At 39.3% G+C, this 24405-nt stretch overlaps 2 protein-coding genes and 1 long non-coding RNA gene across 3 annotated transcripts in view; 1 reads left to right on the top strand and 2 right to left on the bottom strand.

The window, feature by feature from the left end:
- LOC146482267 (uncharacterized) overlaps positions 1-24405 on the bottom strand; it is an 82558-nt gene that overhangs the window by 46509 nt on the left and 11644 nt on the right. The gene's annotated exons all lie outside the window — the stretch shown is intronic.
- Positions 209-8938, bottom strand: LOC146482268 (splicing factor 3B subunit 4-like). Its single transcript, XM_085107499.1, has 9 exons — positions 8884-8938; positions 8184-8267; positions 7631-7776; positions 6954-7082; positions 6062-6242; positions 4575-4799; positions 3391-3614; positions 1841-2027; positions 209-715 (listed from the first exon to the last, which is right to left on the bottom strand). Exons 1-9 carry the CDS (start codon positions 8915-8917, stop codon positions 663-665), a joined length of 1263 nt encoding a protein of 420 aa, XP_084963625.1. The 5' UTR covers positions 8918-8938; the 3' UTR covers positions 209-662.
- Positions 14571-24405, top strand: part of LOC146482261 (endothelin-converting enzyme homolog) — a 103355-nt gene continuing 93520 nt past the window's right edge. Inside the window, exon 1 of the mRNA XM_085107514.1 lies at positions 14571-14843. Within this exon, the coding sequence (XP_084963640.1) occupies positions 14579-14843 (265 nt within the window). The 5' untranslated portion in view covers positions 14571-14578. The remainder of the gene's footprint in view (positions 14844-24405) is intronic.

The raw sequence follows: 24405 nt of genomic DNA, 5'->3' as shown, positions 1-24405 counted from the left end.
AGAAGCTCCTTCATATTTTAATACCTATGGCTGTCGTGCTACAGAGAAAGACTTTTCGCATACGAATACTGCTCGGTAGCCTTTATTTGAACGTTTACGCTTTAAAACCACATCCACGGAGCGCTGCATAAAAGCTTACGCAAGGCTTTCAACAGGAAGTGAAAGAATTTTAAGAAAGTGCGTGGCGTAAGTAACGAACATCCAAGAAAAGGGTCATCAATCATTTACTGTACACGATAAACTAAAAAATGACAACAGTAAGTACATACAGTGTATATAAGGAAATGGGATTGGGAAGGGGGTCGCATTTGCACCATTTTTGAGTTATGCAAATTTACAGATGTACAGGTACACTGAGGGTAAATATTACAAACGTCTTCTGTATTCTTTCTTGATAAGAGATCAGATCTTTGGTAAAAGCTAAGCCTAAATGTTCGTTGCAAAACCAGTGTACATGTATAAGCGCCCTCAACACTGGAGAGTATTCTTAAGGAAAAGTCAGTGTATCGCGAAGTTGCACTGCTTCTCATTGCCTCTCAAATTTCTTTGTTTGCAAACCGTCTTCTTATTTCTAGTGGCCAAGCAACTGACATGGGCATGGAGTTTGCTGTTATGAAGGTGTTTCCACATTGAAGTTCCTAAACTTTGATCTGTTTTCGTTATCAGCGAGGAGGAGGAGGTCCAAATCTTGGTGGGCCACCTGGTGGCATAGGACCTGCAAAAGAGACAATTATCCATAAAAATTAGACCAATTATCTAACAGTAGCAGGGTATACAGCTGTAGCATTTACTTTTATAAATAATACTAATCTGGATTTATCTATGTTAATTTTTATTCCTTGTTGATAGTTATAGAGCATGTTTGCAAACAAAAATGCAATAATACTTGGTTAAAAAAAATGCGAGTTCTCCCAACGGAAGTCAAACCTAAGACCTTACGATGACGAGCTCGGATGCTCTACCACTGAGCTACAGGAGACTTGTGGGAGCTAAGGACATTAAACTAGGTTCATGGGAAAAATATCCTGCATACTGCTAGGATTGGAATGTCGATTTGTGGCATATGCGCAATGCAATAAATGTGATGGTACATGAATACGGCCTATTTGGTTTTAATAAACGATTTACCTAATGTATAATCTATCCATATCTACTTTATTGGTGGCAATCAATTTTAATCAAGATGCTCAAGATGCTCAGGATGCTCAGAATGTGGTTGCATTATACTCAGCAGCCAAAATAAGGAAACTTGGCATCTCTACATGTACACGACACAGTGTTACAATACACAAATGATAAGCCCAAGACCAACTGCAAGAGTATGAAATGTCTGTAAAGTATTTTCTCATCCATGGGAATGTAGTCCTGAGAAGGACTTTTGTTGGAGACACAAACGCCATTTCCACAACCTGAGCAGAATTCAACATTATAGTCAAATGGAAATTGTCTTTTGTTAGATGATCGTATTACATGCAAATGTAAGTCTCAAGGTATTGACCTGATTGGTCTATGACCCCCCCCCCCCCCCCAACACACATGCCCACTCAGGTTACTGACAAAGAACTACATGTAGCACCAGAAACACCAACTCTGTTACATGTAATAAAGCCAAACATTGGTTTCCACTCCCCCACCAATGCAAGACCACAGTTTCTTTAGAAACTAACCCCCTTATCCATTTGCAAATGTCAGTCAATGTCACCAGCAGCCTTTCTCAGGCATATACATTCATCCAGAGAGTCATACTCTAGCAAATGATTTACTACACAGGAATGGGTCCAAACCATTTTACAGTGCCAGAAATGGCCACTTACACATTTAAGTAACCATAGCAACTTACCTCCTGGCGGCATCATTCTGATTGGAGCTTGCATCAATGGTGGGGGTCCTAGCAAACTTGGTATTCCACTGTTTGGTGGTCCCATATCATGTGGCATGGGAGGTCTACCGCCAGGAGGCTGAAATGGCATTGGAGGTCTGGGTAGAAGGCCCCCACCAGGGTGATCTGATGGGAGACCATGTGGAGGCTAATAAATGCAAGAAGATAGCCATACCGTAAGTATGAAAAATAAAATATAAATATTGAAATGACTGTATATAGTTTGCAGGACCTAATCTAGATCAAACTGACAACACCAACACAATGACAACAATAAGCATTGGTTGTTTCATCTTGATAACAGGTAAAACATTTCTAAAGTTAAAAACCTTTGCATTTTGGACTTGTAATCAGTCACAAAGCTTGTAACCTAATCTTACAGCTGTAAACAATTTGTCATATACAAATATTGCAAACACTTTTTGTGGTCTTCGCCACTAACAGGTGGTTTGTTGGTGCACATAATTGGCAAATGTTCACACAAGCGGTCCAAGCTCAAGATGGGAAAAACATGACTCCTGACTGAGAGCATATTTGGTGGTGTTGTGTTACAATAGTTTCAATTGTAAGGATTGGTATGGGAATGCAACAGATTTGTATAAAATGGAAGAAATTAACATGATGACTGTTTTAGTGTTCTACACGTATTCTACCCGCCTTGATTACATGTAGCTTTCGCTATATGTGGGTAGCCTTTGCCTATGCAATATGAAAAAGAACTTCTTCTTGATGATGACGATGATGATTATGATTGTATTGTCCCAGATGAGCAAAACAGATGTCAAGTACATTATTAACACTGTACTGACAGTTCTCTCAACACATTGAATCAAATGTATGTTTCTACTACTTCAAACCTCATGGCATTAAACCCAATTTTATTTTTCAAAACATTGCTGTACAGTATTTTTTTATTGTCTCAAACATTCAGGACTTAGTCTCTTGAACAAGTTTTAACATAAACTTATTTCCTTAACCCTATCCAGACCTCACTATTTTTGTCTTCTGGAGCCAGGAAAGGCAGGGGTGGGGGGAGGGGGGGATTCCGCTTCTCCATAACTTCACAACCATAAAAGCTGTGGAAATGAAACTAAGAGGATAGATGTTTACTTTGAGGTTGACAATGGGAAGTGATGACGACATATGACGTGGAAATCACGTTACTGTTTCAAAATGGGGGCCATCTTGGATTTCCCGCAAACCTCAGAAAACTACCAAAATTGACCCAAAGTAATAAAAATGACAAGAAAACATTAAAATTACAATTAATATATAAAAATTACATTTACTGTAGGAAAGTTATTTTTCGCAGATTAAAAAAAATGATCTTCTGATTTCTGAAAAACACGCCAGTTGAAAATTGTTTGTCATGGTAACATCAAAATTAATTCATTGAACAATGACCTACACGTACAGGTACCATGCCAAAGCAGAATCAGAATCTACACCCCCTCCCCACTCTTGACAGGGTTAAGTGCTAGTAAGTACTGCAGGGGGGTTACTGTACTTACCTGGGGTGGAGGCATATTTGGCAGTCCAGGTGGTGGAAATGGCCCACCCATGGGGGGAGGTGGTGGTGGCATTTGTCCTGGTGGCCCAATTCCACCTGGTGGTGGTGGGGGAGGTTGTTGATCAGAAGGTTGTCCTGGTGGCAAAGGGATGCCTGGCATTCTTGGTGGAAACATTCCAGCTGGTGGGAAGCCGGGTGGTGGCATCATTCCTGGTGGGGGCATACCTGTGTGTGATGGTACAATGCTATATGAAACTCTCAGAAAATAATTACTGGTGTATGTGAGGACTATCCATATCAAGTCACAGAAACTAAATAGGAAGAAAGACGGTAAGACAAGGAAGAAACGGAGGAAGAAAGTAATGGAAATAAATAAATAAATTTACTGTAAATAGACAAACTGTTCAAGAGTTTGATGATTAAAATTAGACAAAATAAAAATGCCAAAGTGTTAAAGAAGTCCAAACTTTCCCAGGCTGTCCTTTTACAGTGGATTTCTGTTTAAAAAATTAATGTGCCACAACATCACACTTTAAATACAGTGCAGTTCTGTCTTTCTCCAACATGCTCATGCATGGATCTCAATTGAAATGGAAATCTCCAATTTTAAGGTCACATAGCTGGTGCGTCACAAGCTTCAAAGCAAGTATTGATCGAATGGCGCGCCTTTTCATAATGGTGGTTGACAACCAGGAACTTTATTTGCATTCTAGCAGAAAGGCAAGCTTCCCAGAGGATATCTACCAAAAATTCAATCTGCTTATTGTTCACCCAATTGCCCTCAACTGTTGGCACACTTGGTACTACAATCTTATGATGACAGCTGTAGCATTACACATACTGAAAACTTTTCTCATCTCATGAATAGCACATGTAAGTTTGCTATTAAAGAGTGATTCAAAATAGCTGGTACCTAAAGCATGATTAACTAGACTTGACCATGATTTAGCTGTCTAGTGCGACTACGGCCAGTGACATACATGTATTATTCAACACAGAAAGCAATTTTTTAATCGAGTATCGCAAAACCAAAACCAAAGTAATGACTCTGGTCAATCACATCAGATCACAGGACATAGTAAAACAAAACCAACACAAACACAAAACAATTTATTACATTTAACCCTCAACTGAAACCATTCCAAATAACTAACACTAAACTGCATTTCTATAATTAATATTTACCTGGAGGAGGCATGCCTGGCGGGACAGGAGGCATTGGAGGACCAGAGGGTGGCATTGCAGGTACAGCAGGAATAGAGCTTGGTACTGGTATTGTCATGACCGGAGGCTGCATGATGGCAGGGGCCGCTGGTGCTACTGCTGTGGCAGGAGTTGGTGGTGCGTCAGCGAACAGCTGATGTGGTCTGTCTGCTTGGGCAAGAGGATTTTGGGCTGCCAGGAGACGCTCTGCAGATAACAAAGCAGCATCATACGGAACAATCAAAATGTTAAAGAGTCCAATTTCAATATAACTATTAAAATTCAGCCTGAAACAATAAACATCTCTGTGAGGCTATGGGGGATAAACCCATACAGCTGTATAATGATTTATTCCCCAGAGCCTGGAAGTGATGTTATTGTTTCAGGCTGACATTTCAATACAGTCGAACCTCCCTTTGTGACCACCTCTCATTAGCGACCACTTTTCTAAAATACCAAAAGTTTTCAAGTCAAATCACTACAGATGGAACCTCTCGTAGGTGACCACCTCCCGTAAGCAGCCGCCTCTCATAAGCGACCACTTTTAGAGATGATTGTTTAAAATTTTCAATTGTTTTTAACCTCCCATAGGCGACCACTTGACACACAATCAGCTGTTTCTCTCTGTCACTGTAACATTTTGACCTACATCATTACAGCGGACGCTGTATTAAAATCTCACAGCCGGAGCTACGGGAAGTGTCTCCCGAAATAGCTTAGCACTGAAACAATTGATAACGTACGCATACACTATAGTGTACATTAAAATGAACTTCAATCAGGTTATATCCCTTGTGTAGGAAAGAAACTCTCTTATCTTGTAAATAGCATGAATGTGCATGACCTGTGATGACTCTCTCAACCTTGCATAATTCAACAGAAAAATTGTGGCGAAAAAGAACGTCATCTGGATTATGTAACAAACAAACAAACACAAAAGTTGTAGATGTTTTACGCTTGAAATGTAACATTGTAAAAATGCCGTTTACTGTTTGCTCCTAAATCAGGCAGTCTAAAGAAAAGTTAATACTTTGGGTTTCGATAAGCACTGGCCAAAGGGTTTGGTCTCGGCAATTATCATATGAAAATTATCCCAAATTTAGACCCCTGTAGTCTGACCTCTGGTAAGCTACCACTTCCCGTAAGCGACCACATATCCTTGACATTATGGGTGGTCGCTTACGGGAGGTTCAACTGTATATCAAAATTGGGCTATTATAACTGTACATGTAACTTGAACATTTAAGGAATGGTTGGATTGCAGCTTCATGTACATGTAATGATCAATCATGAGGGGAAGGCTGTCATGGCAAATAAATAAACCTGTCCTATTTTTCACTAAAGTCATTCTTTTTTTTTTTCACTACACTGTACATGTTTACTAAATATAGCTAATTACTACATATCAAGGTACATGATTGTAATTGTTGAAAAACTGTAAAATGCACATCTCGTTAGTATCATCATACCTGCCGCTGATCCATGCCTTTCACCTTTTGACTCTTTCTTGAATGCATAAGAAATAGTGATTGGTCTGTTACACAGGTACTGCCCATTCATAGCCTCCATGGCTGCATCAGATGCTTCAAAACTTGCAAAGTTGATGAATGCAAAGCCTTTGGAGTTGCCTGTCTCAGGATCGCGCATAATCTGAAAAGGAAGCCTCACCATGTTATTTGCAGTGTACTTGTACACGTAGAATGGCATTAACATGCGTACAAACATTCCCTCTCTAAACTGGTCAGGAGATGCACTTGATGTGGGTGCAAGGTATGACGTACTGTACTTGTTTTTACTACCAGCAATTTTGAGCAACTGACATTATGGCTGGTAAGGAAAACAGGTCTCTGGCAGTTTATTTGATGCATATTTTTGCCCTACAGACAAAAACAACTACATGCACAGTTACACACATGTATACAGTTGAGTTGTAACTGGAGGTGGGTGGGGGAATTCTTGAGTGGATACTACGTGTATTATTGCAGGCAGATTCTCCCTACATAATATTATGCAGTAGAAGCCATCAAGCTTAATGGACTGTTACATGTATGAAAGGCAGAATAATCTGCATCCAGACAGCTGGGTTTCCAAACAAGTTGATGCTCAATTTGCGACCTTGTTTAAATCTTTACTGCTATCAGAAATTATACTTGTACATGTACAAATGTACCTGTACATGTACAGTTCATGTATATATACACAATGTACACTGATTACATTGCCCATTTTAAGAACATTTCTCCTACAAATTTACTCCTACACTCAACCTGGTGCATCTTAGAATACAGTCATGTAGGACAGTATTCCAACAGTCATCAATGAAAACACAGACAGTTAACAGAAGCAGTATTGACAATGTACCTTGGGGGTTTGAAGGATGACTCCAAAAGCGCTAAATGTGTCGTACAGCAGTTTCTCATCAATCTCTGGATCAAGATTTCCAATGAAAATGTTTGCACCAACGTCAAGGTTTTTGTTATGTGCTGATGCCTGGAAAAAGAAGGAAAAAGGAAAGTAAGAGAGAAAGAAAACACCTGTCCACCAAATATGAAATACCGGTACTTAGTAGACACAACAACAACAACTATGGAAAACAGCAACATTAATTAACGTCTCTCTCATGTAGAAACTTTTGAAGGTACATCGAAGAAAGACAGAGCCATTTGTCACTTTCTTGACCAATTTACCATCCAATTTTGTACAACCATTGATTTTTTCCAACAAATTCATAGAAATTCTCCTATAGTTCTCGCTCAAAGGAACATGAACAAAAAATCGCTGAGGCTGAAAATTTGAACATTTTTAAGACTCAGGCATTATGTACAGTTCTGTGTGTGTGTAATACAGTATTTTGTATTTTGAAATGTATTAGTTGTTTATGCTTTTGTTGTAAGGAAGGCAATAAACTAGAAAGGGATCACCTCTTTTACATGTATCTCCTTTTCACTTTTCCTGCATAAGCATAAACAGTTATTCTTATTACACGCACATATGAAGAAAAGGAGCATTGATTAAAGTCCTGAATTTCTCAGACATACCTTATTAACTCTGATTGGTTTACCATACACTTTAATCATGTTCATCACTTTGATGGCATAGTCAGCATCCTCCTCACCAAGAAACTCAACAAATCCATAACCCTGATGCAGCTGTGTAATACGATCTTTAGGCATGTGGACATTCACTGAAATACAACAAGGTTCATGTATGAAAATGTCTTGAAAAATGGACATTTTTAGTGTTTAAGCATGATTGATAATTATTGTAATTTTTCCACTTTTTATCACTCCGAGAAGCAATTTCATTGTACTTTGCAACTGACAATAGATAAAGTTTAATCTGAAACATGTCTTGGAAACTAAAATTACATGTACACATATGCTTTTGTTTCTCAAGATAATTTCGTCTGCTAGTTCTTCAAAACTTTGGAACTATCAAAACATCACCATTATCCAAAAGGAATGACAGGTTACAAGATCTGCAATCTTGTGATCATTACTTCTATAATAATTATTACAGACTTGTGATAAAATGGAAACTTGGCTCAATCATCTGTGTGAATAAATAAGAATTTACACCCCTTGTCCTTACCAACTGGCCCTGCTTGCAGAAAAAGTTCCCAGAGAAGAGTTTCTGAGACCTTCTCATCCAGTCCTCCAACATAAATTGTGGCATCTGTTTTGAATATAAAGAAACAATGGAATACTTATTATAAAAAAAACTTAGCCGAGTTCATATCAGAAAAACTGCATGCACTGTAGGAACCCGCCATCAAACCCTCAGAAATCAACTACAAAAAACTACATCCCAATCAGTACTTAACACTCTAAGGTTTATGTTTCCTTTCGACAGTATTTTAAGATCACATTGCAAGTACAAACAAGTATTCCTTTCATGAAAATTTTGCCAACTACATGTAACATGCAGTGAAAAGTGCATGTGCATCTGATCGCATTGCTGTACGTAATGCATGGCCACCAATGTACAGTTTCCTTCATTTGAGCCTAAATTAGGCATTCTATGCCTGATCTAGTTCCTTGGCTAGCTGAGCTCTTTAGGCTGCAGTCTGGGTTTCACAGCGACCGAAAGAAATCGGCCTTAACAACATTAAACAAAAGCTCTGTTTCAACTTCGAAACGATCAAGTGACGTTGGTGGCCAAATTGTAAAACGAAAACTAAACCAGCCAAGCTTGATCACTACAGTTTTGACTAGGCACGGAGGATTTACATCTTTTCACATCTACTACATTACACAGGAATAATCTTGTACGAATAAAAACTTATACAAACCTTGATTTCGTTCAGCTATAGGTCCGGCCGCCATGCTGAATTTCCCTTATCTCCCAGCATCCTCTGCGCTTTGTCCCAAGTCACCGCTGCCCATAAATACAGCCGTTTTGCAAAAGGGTCGTCACGCAACACACGACGATGAAGCTTGGTTGTAACGCAACGCAGAGCAATGGTCAATCTGGGGAATGCGTGCTGGGTAGTGCAGAAAACATTGTAAATGGTTTTAAAAACTCCCTAGAGATAAACATTGTTTAGGTTCGTTAACGACAGATGTAAAAATTTTTCCCCATATTTCCTATTTTTAACACAATGTTTAAAACCGGAAGACCCCGGCGCTGACGTTTTTGAAGAGCATTACTGCATGCTCTGTTTGCTTCTGCACGTTTTGTCATTTCTATTTTATACAGGGCCGCGGAAATTATTTTCAAAATTTTGGTTAACTATTATTCTGGAGTAGTCAATGTTAACTTATAACAAACTTAATTTGTCTGCTGGCAGGAATTTTACCGACAAATGAGTAACTAATTATAAAACAAGCAAAATATAAAAAGGAAGAAATTTGTTAGCGCGTTTTTTAAAACAGCCAGCCAGTACATCTGATCACATTTGATCAACGATAACTATTAAATTTAAAGGTATTCACGGCAATATTTTTGGATTTCCTGCCCGCATTTTTTCAGATAAGGACATGAGAAACGTCGGTTTCGTGCCAGGATTAGACCCAGTTCAAACTCAGGAAAACGTACGTAGTTATTCATAAAAAAAACTTAAACGTAAACTCAAAGACTTTTCTTCCTCGATGGAAGTACTGTTCAGGAAATGACCAAGGTGTCTTGCCAAAAATCTTAACTGGCCCTCAGTCGTTTCCAAGCCCCACTGACTTGCATCCTTGAGTTCAATGTGTCTCTTCTCTAAACTGAGAGTTTTTGTTTTGCATTAGAATGAAATCTAAATATGCCAGAGGCCATTAGGGCCTTCCAAAAGGATACTTCTCTGAAACCAGCCGTTGGTTGGTGACCTATCTACTGAACTGAACGCCAGTTTGCGATTCTATGAATATAAATTTTGAAACATATATTTTGAATTGCGGATGAAAGATCAAATAGAAGAAAGATCCTCGCAGTTAGTATGCAACTTAAGCAGTTACGAAAAGAAAGCCTGAAGGCTTGAACGGGATTCGAACCCATGACCTCTACGATGCCGGTGCAGTGCTCTACAAGCAAACTGGGAGCTGGTCATATGGTGAGTTCGTAATATACCCATGAAGGATGAATAAATGAATGTAAACTATATGAAACATATATTTTGAACTGCGGATGAAAGATCAAATAGGAAAAAAAAAGTTACCAATACAAATTATTCTAAAATTAAATTGCTCAATGGCGAAGCCCCTAGCCTGCAATGCAGGCGTATTTTTGGAGCGGGAGCGCTGAATAATCCTTCGTTGCTGTCATCTTGAGCGAGGAAGCGCGAGAGGGCTGGAGCGAGTCAAAAGTGACCCTAAGGGAGAGGACGACTGGCTGAGAATTAAAGGAGGGGGGAGGGGGAGAGGAGGAAAAAATACTCGCTCTCATTTAATGCCCCCCTCCCCCTCAGCCTCCTTCAAATACGCAACCTAAATTTATTATTCAGCACTCGCCCATGAAAAACGCCTGCACTGCAGGCTACGAAGCCCCACGAGCACTGTCTCACGTGGTGATCTCCAGCCCCGCTTCGGGCTACAATCTTAGAAGACACAACGCATTTAATCAATGATTAATCAATCAATCAATCAACTTGCTCTGGATCGAATTGGATTTGGAAATGCTGGTTTTCCAGGAGAGGGGAAAACCAGAGTATCCGAAGAAAAAACCTCTCGGAGCAAGGACGAGAACCAACATCAAACTCGACCCACATATGACGCCGAGTCCGGGAATCGAACCCGGGCCCCGCCGCCCCGCCACATTGGTGGGAAGCGAGTGCTCTCACCACTGCGCTTGTTACCCTAAATAATATTTTTGAATTCTGGTAGTCGATCTCATAGAGGCACCTCAGCGTCTCAACGTAAAGTGGGTTTACTTGTAAGTTCAAGTTCTACAACTGAGGTGAAAAAGGACAAATTTTTAAGGACCTTCAAGGACTTTACACAATCACTCCCCAAACATTACACTGTTTATAAATGTTATTACTGGGATTTTAAATAAATATTCAATACACAATTTTTCATTTTATTTTTTATCCTCTTACCTCTAAATATAACTATTAGCGTACAATTTGAAATGCTTTTTAACTCTTTTATCTTGAACTTTTTGCCTTATAGTTTACACGACTCCAGAAGCATTTTTCTGCTTTAAATCAGTTCGTGTTTAACTAAAGGTGCCTGTTGTTGTTGAGAAAACAAATTCTTAATATTTCTACTGTTACGTGACTACACAGTATGCTTCTGAGTTTTATTCAACTGAGCATAATTTCTCGGCTAAAATGCATTGTTCCAAGGTTATTCATTTCGCGTTACTTACAGTTTATCAACAAACTGCCTTATGAAGCAAATGATCTTCATTTCCCCGTTCACCTGCCTTCGCAAGACAATTTCTTTTATTCTATTTTATTCCGGCGTCCCTCGAACAATTCAAAATAAAACTCCGTAACAAGAGGTCAACAATACCCGCTAAATACTGTATTGATAAATGACTGCTCTTGTGAGTTTTATGCAAATTTTTTAAAAAGCCTCAGCTGGAACGCTTGCAGACCTCACGGTAAGTGCCTTCCAAATGCACGAAGTTCAGTGAAGTTCATTAGCGCGCTGAGATATTTTCTAACTGATAAACACATTAACGGGTAAGTATATCCTGCTATATTGCAATCAGTAAGTTAATATCATTGCTTATCAACTGATATTTCGCCCAATAATGCAAGTAAACGGCCACTTTAGCGAGCGACTTTAATATTGAATAGGGAGTGTATGTTGAAGCTGTTTCATGGCATTCGACGTTTTCACAACTCCTTCACTAAGAAAAATATACGCGCACCGTTTTCAACTTCAAACTGCAAAATTCGTCTTTATGGTAATCGCTTTAGACCTTTAAGGTTTTAATAATTCCCCCTGTATGATAATTATTCATAATTCTTGCGAATTTGTCAATTTTTTAAAAAATAAAATTTGCGAATGTAATTGGCGATTTGTCAACATGAGTGCATACATTTTTTTTAATTACAATGTTTTCAGAAATCAAGCTTAATGATACATCATGTAAATAAAAGAACACCGATATCAGCGATGTTTTTTTTTCTACCTGGTGATCGAGGTTTTGTTTATATATATCCCCAGCGAATATAATTGAGAAAAACAGCCGCCAACATTTAGAATGTAAAAACATCGCAGTTAGTTTCGATAAATTATTTATGAGTCTCTGTAAAACTTTCAAGATTTACATAATCAGTAGAGAGACGAGTTTTGGGATACGCCTGATTCATTTTTTTTCCCATCATTTGCAAACAGAAACCTCATTTACGTGTTTACGGTTTTTACGGAATACTGAAGGAAATTTTGAGTACTCCGATACTAAAAAGGGAATTCTAGGAATTTTCCAAGTTCTTCACAGGTGCGGAAAAAACCCTCTCATTCGTTTCATCGATACATAGACAGACAAACCCACAGACCGAAAAAGACATAAAGGCAAACAGAATAGTCGTAGAGTATTCTCCGTATACACGTAGGGTAACAAGACAAACAGGTGCACTGACGTCAGACAGATAGACCGCGAACGGTCTGGGAATGAGTAGATGGAGTAGCCTCCCTCGCAGATGCTCTTTTGGCTCGTCACGCCATCTATCTCCTCGTTGGAGAGAAAAGATTGCGTGACGAGCCAAACAGCGTCTGTGATGGAGGCTATAGATGGAGTAGATGGGTAGAGAAATGAAAAGTCTTAAGAAATCAGGGAAATTTCTGATAAAAACTATATCACCAATCGGAGAAACGTCCTTTTCACGCAAACTGTTAATATAGCTACGATACGATCGATACGATACTTTATTTTAAAGTGGGATTTACGCTTAGCTAATCAGTTAGTTTACAGGTAATCCACGGTCAAGTATATACTAAAAATTAGAAACTAAAAGTGAACAACAATTCATGGTATAAAAATTGTAAAAGCTACGAACTAAGAATTGGATGGGAAAAAAATTCCAATATCAGTCAAAACTTAAACGATCGGATTTTGTTCTTCACTTCAATAGTACCGACTTGAATTCTAATATCATTCGTTAGCTCGTTCCATATATTTCCGGCAAAATATCCCCATGATTTGAGACCACATTTAGTCCTGTTAACTTTTGGCAGAGAAATGATATAATCATGTCGAAGATCATACTCGGTCGAGCGTAAGGTGATAAGATTTCTAATTTCAGGTGGAGCTTTGTCAGATATGCTATTGTTAATAGTCAGTAGCATGTCTTGGATTCTAGTGACATTCATTAAAATTTACAAAGACGGTCAAAGAAAATAAACCCTACATTTTGAAGCGTGTAAGCCTTGCCAAGAAATTATAGTTAAACTGTCCATCCGGTGTACACTGACTCATAAGTTGTTTTCAGGTTGGTTGCCTTTTATTTTTATTTTCACTACTTTCTTGCGTGATCTGAAGTGGTCTTGTTTTGCAGTATTTATTTATGTGCATGAATGACGTCTTTATTATCGATTTCAGTTTTAATCAGTCTTTTCTATTTAGTGTTGGTGTTGGCCTTTAGCGTCGAGAGATGTTTTTTTTTCCGTCCTTTTAGAATGTATTCTCTCCTCCGCAGAGGCTTCTTAGAAAGCCTGAGGAGAGGGAAATTAAACGAGTAGAGCCTGGGGGAGAGAAATATTAAGGCGCACGGGGGACGCTGGGAAGGGGCTTTTTATTTCCCCCGTTTTCCTTCCTTTCCCCTCCTTTTTTCTACGTTTCTCCACTGATGGAGCCTCTGCGGAGGAGAGAGGAATGTCGATGCTCTCTCGCTTTCGGACCCGCGACCTTTTCAAGTTCTGAAATATGATCACCCTATCATGTAGAGGACACATGCTCTATCCTATTGATGACAAAATGAGGATAAAATATTGTAACAGAACTGAAATTCCAAGGGGGGGGGGGGGGGGGGTTCCAACCACCCCATCGTTCTTGTACCATAATAAGGAGGAAATTCCATTACGTATTCTTGTTCAGTGTATATATGCAATCGTGCGGACGGAGCTTTACAGTTGCGACCGGTGTTTACAGAAGTGACCGTTTCACTAGCAACGTTTTGTATTCAATTAATCTGCGATCAGGCGTTCTTTTTTCTCTTCCAGACGGCGGTCGGGAGAAGGGATGAAAAAAGGAACGCGTTCATTTTTCTTCCTTCTCCTGACCGCCGACTCTCGTGCTGCCACACTTTCGCGCTCCCCCGAAAAAAAGAACGCCTGATATATGATCGCAGGTTAGTATTCAATCGTCCCGAAGTCTATTTTTACTGAGGAATTGAATTGACGAACCCTTCTATTTTAAATAAGAGTGGCTTCGTATGAGTTTCATACAGAGCTTCACAGCACGTTATTCCAATGTCTCGAGATCTCGAAGAGAGAACCGGAGCCGTGGACTACGCTATTGTTCCTGCTGTTAACCACGATGATGATGATGATAATGATGATGATGATGATGATGATGATGATAATTAACAGTATTTCCTCTTTTTAGGTATAAAAATGTTTTTTCAAAATCCCAGTTGGAAGGCCTCTTCATCAGACCAGGAAGAAGTGATAGAATACAAAGAATTTTCCTCCGGGAAAAAGTCAAAGAAGTCTACCATAGTCTTTTCAGTCGTTATAGTTTTTCTCCTTATTCTGTGTGCTATCTTCATCATCTTATTCGCGATTGAAAAAAGGAAAGAACATGAGCTAGAGCTAGCAACCCAAGAGACAGCACAACCAAAGATTTGCGTCTCAAGAAGATGTTTGTTTACCGCGGTCGGTATGTATACGTTACTGATACTGATAGGTAGCTAAAAATTGCAAAAAAAAGAAAAAAAAAATGAGAAAGGAATTAGAACCAGTTCTGATCCTTTCCTCTTTCAGCTCTTAGATAATAATAAAAATAGTAATTGCGTACATAATTATAGAGCTCATTAACCATAAAATGTTCTAATGCACTTTACAGTGTGAAAAATCAATCGAAGGCTTTCCTAAAAAAAAAGAAAAAACCCTCTTAACTTTAAGTTTAAAGGAAGAGAGAGTTGTGACTATAATGGACCGAATGGCCAAAGAAAGAACATTCCGTAGTTTAGGAGCGGCAAACATAAATATGTGACCACCAAGAGTCTTAAAGGACTTTGTTTGAGGATCATGTGTGAAGTAAAATTCCGGCACTTGCATGTCAGTGGTGCGAAGGTTGTAGCGAGACATCTTGCTAACTGAAATGAGGTCTGGCATGTAGAAAGGTACTGAAAATTTTAAAACTTTAAAAGTTTACTGATTTCACTTCTGACGGGCAGCCAGTGTAATTCACGGACGACCGGCGTAATTTAACAAACCAAGCCGATAGAACGGCGCTCCGTTTCTTTGTTCTTAGATTTGTAATGCGATTTGAGCCAGTTGCCTTGGAGGTTCAGTGTTGGCAGGCCGAAATGTTTGGTGTATGTGCCAAAGGAGTCAGAGTGTCGCGTGTACGCAAATGAGCTAGACCTAATGGAGCGTCCAATGGAGCCCATGTTGCCATTGGCCGCCGCATACATGTATGTCTGTAATTGCGCTGACTCCGTGACGACTTGTGTTGACTGTCATAAAAAGATGCCGATTTCGTCACAGGCGTCCCAAGCTCACGTTTAGAGAAAGCGAAAAATTAATTATCTATTTATTCATAAATGCGTCACGGTTGTGTGAGTTGGAACGTGACTTTTCATCTTACGCGGTGTTAGGTTACATGAGAACCGTTGAGAATTTGAGCGCTTTATAAGACGTTGTAAAATATCGTTCATTTAGAACGCTAAATACATTAAAATATCCTCATTTTTTACGTAAGATGATTAAAAAAAACTCACCTCTTGTGTGTCCGTTGTGCTTTTTCGTTATTTTCGCTGTTTTGGGCTTTTTATGCCACCACTGTTCTCTCCTTCATAAGACGGAGTCTTATGAAGCGTTCTAAATGAACGATATTTCAGGGCCGTACATAGCGCGGGGGCAGAGGGGGCAGCTGCCCCCGCCAGGAAAACTCAATTTGTTTTTAACATCACACTGATCACAAGAAAATCGACTAATTGACTGAAAAAAATATTCCTTCAATGTGAATTCCAAATAATTATTTTGGAAAATCTTTTGAGGCAAAAGCCAGTACCGGTTTTCTTATGAAAATAATGATTTTGTCAGTTTGGGCTGCCTATGGTTTAGAATTTGGTGTGTAAATAAAGACTGACAAGCCTACGCCACTTTCTGGCGCGTGTTTTAGCCTTTTTAAATCTAGCTTATACAAGTGTTTTTTTTTCAGAGATAAATTAGTTTTAAAAGCCTGCACTGCTCGCAAGTATTTGTAGCGGGTTTAGATTTAACCATCATATGTTCATCATCCGACAGGTCATTTGCCCTTAATGATTTTTGAGTTTCCTCTTTTGAATTCTCTTCGTTTTGAATATGACCTCTTATTCCGTGTGTTCAACGACGGTATTTTTATGCCACATAGGGCATTTCAGCTGGGTTTGGCTTGGATCTTTTAAGTGCTTGATAGTTTTAACTGCCCGCTTTCTTGTTGACATTTGGCAATATAAGGACAGAAATTAATCATTGCTTGTATCATGCAATGAGCTTCATTCTGTAATTGTTGCAATGCCGGGCCCGGCTAGTGTTTGTTTGTTACAAGGAGTTGTGTTTCTTGGCACGGCTATTTGGTTTTTTGGTTCTCTATGTAACAGTGGTCAGTAATCGTTGTAGCGTGTTATAGAGCTATGCAACGTGTCACAGTAATACTAATAACTTAAAAGGCTTGAATTGTATTTAAATAACGACTGTTTTTGCAAATGCTTCGCTCCGCTGATATAGTGCGTTTGAATTTGTGGAAGCTCAGTGATTTTCTCCCTTTGTTTACAGCAGTGCATAGGCTGTGTTTTAAAATGAGAGACAATGTTTGCTTCAAGCTAAACAGGACGTTAACTCCATAAAAAGTCATGACAATTTAAAACAAAAAGCATTAGTCTGGTTTTTTTTTTTCTTTAAACGTCGTAAAGGGAACTTTCTGTGTAGGAGTGAAAACAAAATTTATGTCCAACTAGAAACCCTGTCTGCATACGGTAGACCCCTGTGAGGAGTGTGCGGAGTTTGCCCCCACAGACAAAAAATCCTAGGTACGGCCCTGTATTTTAGTCCCCATACAACGTCTTATATAAAGCGCTCAAATTCTCAACGGTTCTCATGTAACCTAACACCGCGTAAGATGAAAGTTCACGTTCCAACTCACACAACCGTGACGCATTTATGAATAAATAGATAATTAATTTTTCGCTTTCTCTAAACGTGAGCTTGGGACACCTGTGATTTCGTAAGCACGTTTTTCACTGTTTCGCCGCAAGCCGAGGCAAGGCTGAATCTTGTAACTTGCGTTGCCGTGCTCCGTTTGTGAAAAGTTAGGTTTGCCATTATTGTTAATGTTGACCTTTAGTGATTTTAAGGATTACATATTGTTTCAAACCACTCTAAACGTCGTAGGAACACGATGAAAGGGACTACGTTAGCTTTTTGTAGCAAACCCTTTGAACAAACGTAGTCTTTCACCAATGACTTTGAAAAGCCACACTAGTCTTTCACCAATTAATACAAACAAAAGAAATAGTCCAGTTTTTTTAAAGCTACTATAATAGTGCAATCAAACTATTAATAGGCTGTCTTGAAGTACTTAGCGTGTGGTTAGGATGAAAATGGGTGGCATGATCAATATTTTTAAGCTCTGTCATTCTGAAAAATTGAGCTAGGAATTAGGTATAAATTTCCTTTTGGTGCTATGTAAGCATTCTGGCCACAAGGAGGAGTACGTATTAAAATTTTACACTAATGTTGACAAAACACAAAAGTCTCTTAAAATAGCAACAATGCCAGGTGCCCCAACCCTCCCACCCCACCCTCGTGGTTATACCTTCCATTTCAGATGTCGTGACTCTCAAGTGTAAAGTGAAACCTCACGTTCCTGTTCAGCTGGCGTGTTCTAGCTACAGTAGCAAAAAGCTTTATATCTCAAGTTCCGCTTTTAGGCGTCCGACTTTCGTTGAGGTTTGTGTTTGAAACCCTTGCAAAATTGACACTTCTTCATTTTCATATTATCCTCCTGAAATTGGCAAACGAAATGCAAAAGCTTGAAGAAGACGGAGAAGATTACGGTGACGTGAAGTTCAAATTGCGGCATTTTACAAAGTTCAAAGTTTTACTATTTGTCACTGCGTTTTTTGCCGTATTGTCGATTATATTCATGATATTGTTCGCCATCGAAAAAGCCAAAGTTGGCAAGCCTTCAACGCCTCAGAAATCAAGCGTTCAGATGTACTGCGGCACCAAGCACTGTCTGGATACTTCGTTAGGTAAGATCATGCATGATATTATGAGTGACCAGAAGTTATATTATGATAAGTCATCCGGTGTTGGCTCGCCAACGAGGCAATAAGGAGGTATTTAATGGTGTTGAGGCTTGCAATTTGAATTAAGATAGAATTGTTTGAAACTCAAATGCGAGTTTGTAGCGTTGCGTTACACACACAAACTTAACCTTTCCAGCAGAGCGTTTCGTTCTGGCAAGTTTCTTTTACATGTACGTACGGACTTAATTCTCTGAGATTTCGCGTAGTCGGCTTGAAATACGAAAGGAAAAGCCTCTGTTTGCAGGGCACACACAACCTACAATTGAAGCTTCAGCGAAATGAAATACAACAATACATCGTTCTTTCATTCACGGTTGGGTTAATTTTTTCTTTTGTTTGTGTTCAGTAGTTTTGTGGAATATTCCTAGAATGCTAAACAATGGTTGTTGATACATGTTTTCCGAAAAAGAACCCAGATTTGCATAAATGTATGTTTTAAATTGTCGTTGTCTTGGAGATGGCGAGGGAAATGCGTCATTTTCAAATTGTGCAATAGTTGGTGTGAAATGTTACCAGGATTTTTACCGACTTTAATACACGAACCTTCAAGGGCAATTGAAAAAGGTTCGAGTTATCGGGAGTTCGGGTTATCGAGAGTAAAGGTATTTAGAAAATGACCTGAAGAGAAAGGAAAAGCTGTTTAAGAGCGGATGTCTGAAAATATCAACCAGAGGTGTGCAATAGCGAAAAATTCAAAATTCTCAAAAAAATTCACAACAAAGCCCACGATAAACTATTGCAAGAAATACATGTTTTACTTCGATCCGATAATTATTTTTGATGTGAGGCTATGATCTTGAATTCACCGCTCCTGAACCGGGTTTTCGGTGTCTGATACCACATGTTGCGAAGACCTTGTTTTAAAAATCAAACCAGTTTTGTTCCAAACGAAAAACATCCAGTCTGATAAAGTACATAATTGTGGACATAATGAATGGTATTTTACTCATCTGAAGTGAAAATTAAATATTTAGGAGATTTTTCAATATTTACAATTTTTTGAGCGATTTCTCGTGATGCCAAATTGACAAATTTGCGAGGCTAAAATCATCAACTGGTACATGGTGTTGAGGATAAAGATTTACACCACGTGAAAGAGCATCATTTCTTCTTATAAAATCCGCTTTCAAAACCATGGGCAACACGGAAAGAAATTTTTGAGGCCGCGAATTACAAGTAGTACTTTAGTGAAATTTGAGCTTTTCTGTCACGGCATTCCGATGCTAAAACTCAGATAAACACAACATGAAAACGTTTCAAACAACAATTGTTTGTTGGTACTTGCTAGAGGTTTTGGCCCACTTTCATAATATTATTTTCCATGGTTTTTAATCATTTCGGGCACGCACAAAAGATTGTAGCAGTTTTATTAGACCCTGAGTTCAAAAGCGTATAAGGTCACAAAGGTCAGTTTAGGTAGTCAACGTTTGAATTCGGACCAGGATGTTTTGCATTGAATGTTACTTTAGAACAAACGAAACAATAGCTACAAGTGCTACGTAATTCATACCTTTTTAACGAGCTTTCTGTACATCGTAGAAATCATCACATCAATCAGGAACGATATATGCATTTTGCCGCGATTTAAAAATACGTTTAATTAAAGGCAGAGATTGCGTTACAGTTTGCGCAGACCACTTGCCCCCAGGGGGAGGGGGACTCCTATATCAAATTGACAAGTTGATCGTCATAAATTTTGAAAAGTACCACTAAAAGGTACCAGAATTTGTTTTATAGCCGTGGTCTGTATAATTTTCCCACTTAGTGGTACCAATTCTAAAATGAATACGCTAAGTGACAGTTGACTGATATTTATGTTTTCGCTCAATACCCTAAAACTGGCTAAAAGGTACCGCCATACCTTTGACAGTTACCAAACCACGAATTTTAACCCTCGAAAGCTACGATCACCCCCGTCAATTTTCATATGAAGGTTTACCCCCCGGGTACCCTGCGAGCAGAGGGCCTTCGACTTATCTAGGAAGATCAAAGGGCCTCTGCTCGAATGGTACCCCCCGGGCGCATGCCAAGGGTAATTTTTCACTGCCCCTTCGATACAAACTGTAACTGCGATTTACTTGTGAGCTGTATTTTCTGTCACTGAACTTTCTAAACGTGCAGTTAGCCCACGTTGGTATTCAGATCGCTTCAGTTTGTTTATTTTGCTCTGCAATCCAACTTTTAAAATGCTCGGTTCTGGTTTCACGGCGTTCAAACAAATTGAGCCGAAATGGTATCGTGTGAGCCTGATGCTTGGATTGTTGGAGGACAATGTGGACAAAGTGTTGGAAATCCAGCGAATACCCAATGTATTCCAATCAGAGATTGTGGCACAGACACTCGAAACTATCTAAGGGCCACGGGGTTTGCTAACTGAACACTGAAAACTGAGGCGGAGCTTCTCGTAGGCAGAGCAGGTATCGAATTACTGTAACGCAAAACTCCTGACCTTAAATAAGAGTTACCTTTAATAACGCTTGCAATTTGACTCTAAATTACTGGTTATTACATCCACACACCTTTATTATTTTTAGTGATTTTTTTAAAGTTATTTGGCCCTGTGCTTTGTCACTGTTACAGTTTCCCGACGTAAAGAATGGAGAGCTTAGTGGGGAGGCGGCAGGGTAAGAGCGAGGAGGGAAACGGGGTTGCGTCACCACTGTCGTCCCTATTTTCCCCAATTCCTGCAGTACGACTCACACCTGCTACAGTCGACCACAGTACATTGTCAGCAGGAATAAGTGAGGGACGTAGGGGGAGCAATTTTTGTCTGAAAGAGGGCCAGGATTTCACAACCTGGACGGCACAGCTACGCTCCTTTAGCTGTAAAGCCAGTTCTACAAAGTGACATAACTAACTGACTAAACTTCAGGGCAAAATTTCCCTTGATTTCTTGGAAATCGATGACAGCCATCTAATCAGGTCTATTTGCTGAAGACATCGAGATGCTTATGGCCAGTCAGACGGCGCTGCCAAAACCGATTCTGCGCCGGTCCCACCAAGTTGGGTAGCTAATCATTTCACTGAGCAAACGAAGGGAGATCGGAGCATCACATTTGTGCAATCTAGACTTATCCACAAGATGACCTCGATATTAGTGCCTGTCGGCTTTCGCAAGTACTCTAAAAATTCAGAACATAGCACCATTAAGCACCATTGACCCATTAAGGCCAAAGAAACCATACTTTGTCTGCTCAAATTCCATTACTGATGTATGACTATCATACAACAGACAATTTTTGTGAACAATGAATTGAAAATTGGGTCTTATCCAGATGAACTAGACAGTCACATTGCTTTTAACTCTCCTTGAGTAGCATTCATGGTAGCCTCGCGAAACGCCCCTCGGGAACGGGAGCGATGAGAGGCGGCTGTATTCGCAGGCTACGTTAGACTGAAATTTGAAAAACTTTATCAAAAATCAAAACAACTGCGCGAGTGTAGACGCAACCAGATAAAATTGTGATAGCCCAAAACCGTAATTTCAGTTTTAACTGATTATATAATTAATTGTCTTTGGGGTCCAGCTGGACGAAACACCGCTTTCTATCTCGTGGACAAGGACGTACATACGCAAGGTCAGCGGTCTACCGGTGAAATGTATGTAACACAATCTTTGTGACAAAATGTATAAAACGGCCTAAAGTGTTACGATGTTTCCTATAGATGTCCCATATTTCTTAAACATCCAGTGTGGCCGCTCAAAGGTATGAATTATATAGCACTCTTAGCTATTTGTTTCATTTTTTTCAAAGTAAGATTGAATGAAAGAAGTCCTGGTTTCATTTTATTCCATATTTACTAGTGTTGCGACCGGTTGACAACGTAAACTGACCCGTGTACGGCTTTTGAACTCCGCTAAATTCTTTTGACAGGCACTGCCCTTAAAAGATAGAAAACCAAGGAAAATAGTCTTATAAGCATAGGTCATGCACAGGCAGTGCCCTGTAGCAAGAATTAATAAACCATTGTTGTTTGAAACGTTTTCATGTTGTGTTTATCTGAGTTTTAGCAACGGAATGCCGTGACAGAAAAGCTCAAATTTCACTAAAGTACTACTTGTAATTCGCGGCCTCAAAAATTTCCTTCTGTGTTGCCCATAGTTTTGAAAGCGGATTTTATAAGAAGAAATGATGCTCTTTCACGTGGTGTAAATCTTTATCCCCAACGCCATGTACCAGTTGATGATTTTAGCCTCGCAAATTTGTCAATTTGGCATCACGAGAAATCGCTCAAAAAATTGTAAATATTGAAAAATCTCCTAAATATTTAATTTTCACTTCAGATGAGTAACATACCATTCATTATGTCCACAATTATGTACTTTATCAGACTGGATGTTTTTCGTTTGGAACAAAACTGGTTTGATTTTTAAAACAAGGTCTTCGCAACATGTGGTGTCAGACACCGAAAACCCGGTTCAGGAGCGGTGAATTCAAGATCATAGCCTCACATCAAAAATAATTATCGGATCGAAGTAAAACATGTATTCCTTGCAATAGTTTATCGTGGGCTATGTTGTGAATTTTTTTGAGAATTTTGAATTTTTCGCTATTGCACACCTCTGGTTGATATTTACAGGCATCCGCTCTTAAAAGCGAGGGTTCGAGGTATCGGGAGTCAGATTTAGATAAATAGGATTATCATAATATGACGTCATCATTCCAAAGGATGCTTGCCCTGGGTGACGTGTCGGATGGAAATTTTCGGGATAAATGATTTAGCTAGATCGATAACATGCAAAATGTATGAACATCAGCTGTAAATCCCAAAAGGAGTAACAAAAATGCATCGCTTTGACCAGAAGCCCATAATTTCAGAAGTACTCCAAATGGATAATGCGTAGCATTTGATTTTCCAGCTGGAATTTCCGGGTTTTCTATGTAAATGGTTAGCACCCCCTGTGGTCACGTCGACAGAGTGTAGAGGAGATGTACTCAGCTGAGGCTGATGGGGGAACCTTTCGGTACGATATTTCACTTAAGAAAAATCTAAACCTCCGAAGTTTTTTCATGTACTTTTTCTTTTTGTAAGCTCTTTTTCTCCTAGTGACTGTTCTATTTTTTCCTCCTTAAACTGTCCACGTGTGCGATCTGCTGACTAATTGTGAGTCATGATTGCGTTTACTACGTCGAGCTTTACATGAGCCGAACCTAATCATTTGGTTCGGTGCATGTAAAGATCGACGTATGAATCGGTTAGGATCGACAGATTTGTTTTTGGGTCGACCCGCCGTTCTATTCGACTGCGCCAGTCGAATAGAACGGCAAAAGTTCGACTTCGATTCAGACGTTGAACTTTACATGTGCCGAACCAAATGCATACGTTAGGTATAAAGTATATAAATTATATCTATCCCAGAGGTCTGCGCGTTCCATCGACTTGGCATGCGCAAAGGACTTAATTTTAAACAGAATGCGGGAAAAGAGGAATGTGCTTGTTCTTCTTGTTTCGAAAAAACTAAATATACTTGTCTGAGATGCGAAAGACTAAAAAAAATCTACTCTTGATGTGCACACACACTTCAAACCGACAGAAACTTTCCAATACAGGCTATATCAAAGGCGAAGCCTCAAGACTTCTCAGAACAAAATCTTCAAAAACAACATTTGAAGAAAACATTACTCTATTTAAACAGAGATTACGCCACAGAGGTTACCTCGATAACCTTGTGGATAAAACTCTTTCAGAAGTCAAATTCCGCGAAAGAATGTCGGCACTACAAAACAAACAAAAAACGCGCAAAAACATATTGCCGTTTGTTACGGAATATCGCACTTCTGTGCCTAAACTAAAGCAATTCAGATGAGTAAATGGCACTTGATAGAAAATCAGCCTCTGCTAAGAGGGATCTTCAAAGACCCTTCGCACAGAAAAGGGAGATCTTTTAAAGACGTACTCGTGAGAGCAAATTAGCTTTGA

This window comes from Pavona decussata, unplaced genomic scaffold (genome assembly GCF_977016875.1).
Source record: "Pavona decussata unplaced genomic scaffold, jaPavDecu1.1 SCAFFOLD_47, whole genome shotgun sequence".
Lineage (NCBI taxonomy): Eukaryota > Metazoa > Cnidaria > Anthozoa > Scleractinia > Agariciidae > Pavona > Pavona decussata.
The sequence above is the reverse complement of the archived record's forward strand: the minus strand, read 5'-3'. Positions and strand labels throughout refer to the sequence as shown.

Coding starts and splice junctions, on each gene's coding strand:
- LOC146482268 (XM_085107499.1), bottom strand. CDS start 8,917: ATGGCGGCCGGACCTATAGCTGAACGAAATCAAG. Junction 4,800..6,061: donor AAGGCATGGATCAGCGGCAG/GTATGATGATAC, acceptor TGTTATCTGCAG/AGCGTCTCCTGGCAGCCCAA. Junction 3,615..4,574: donor GCCAGGCATGCCTCCTCCAG/GTAAATATTAAT, acceptor CATCACACACAG/GTATGCCCCCACCAGGAATG.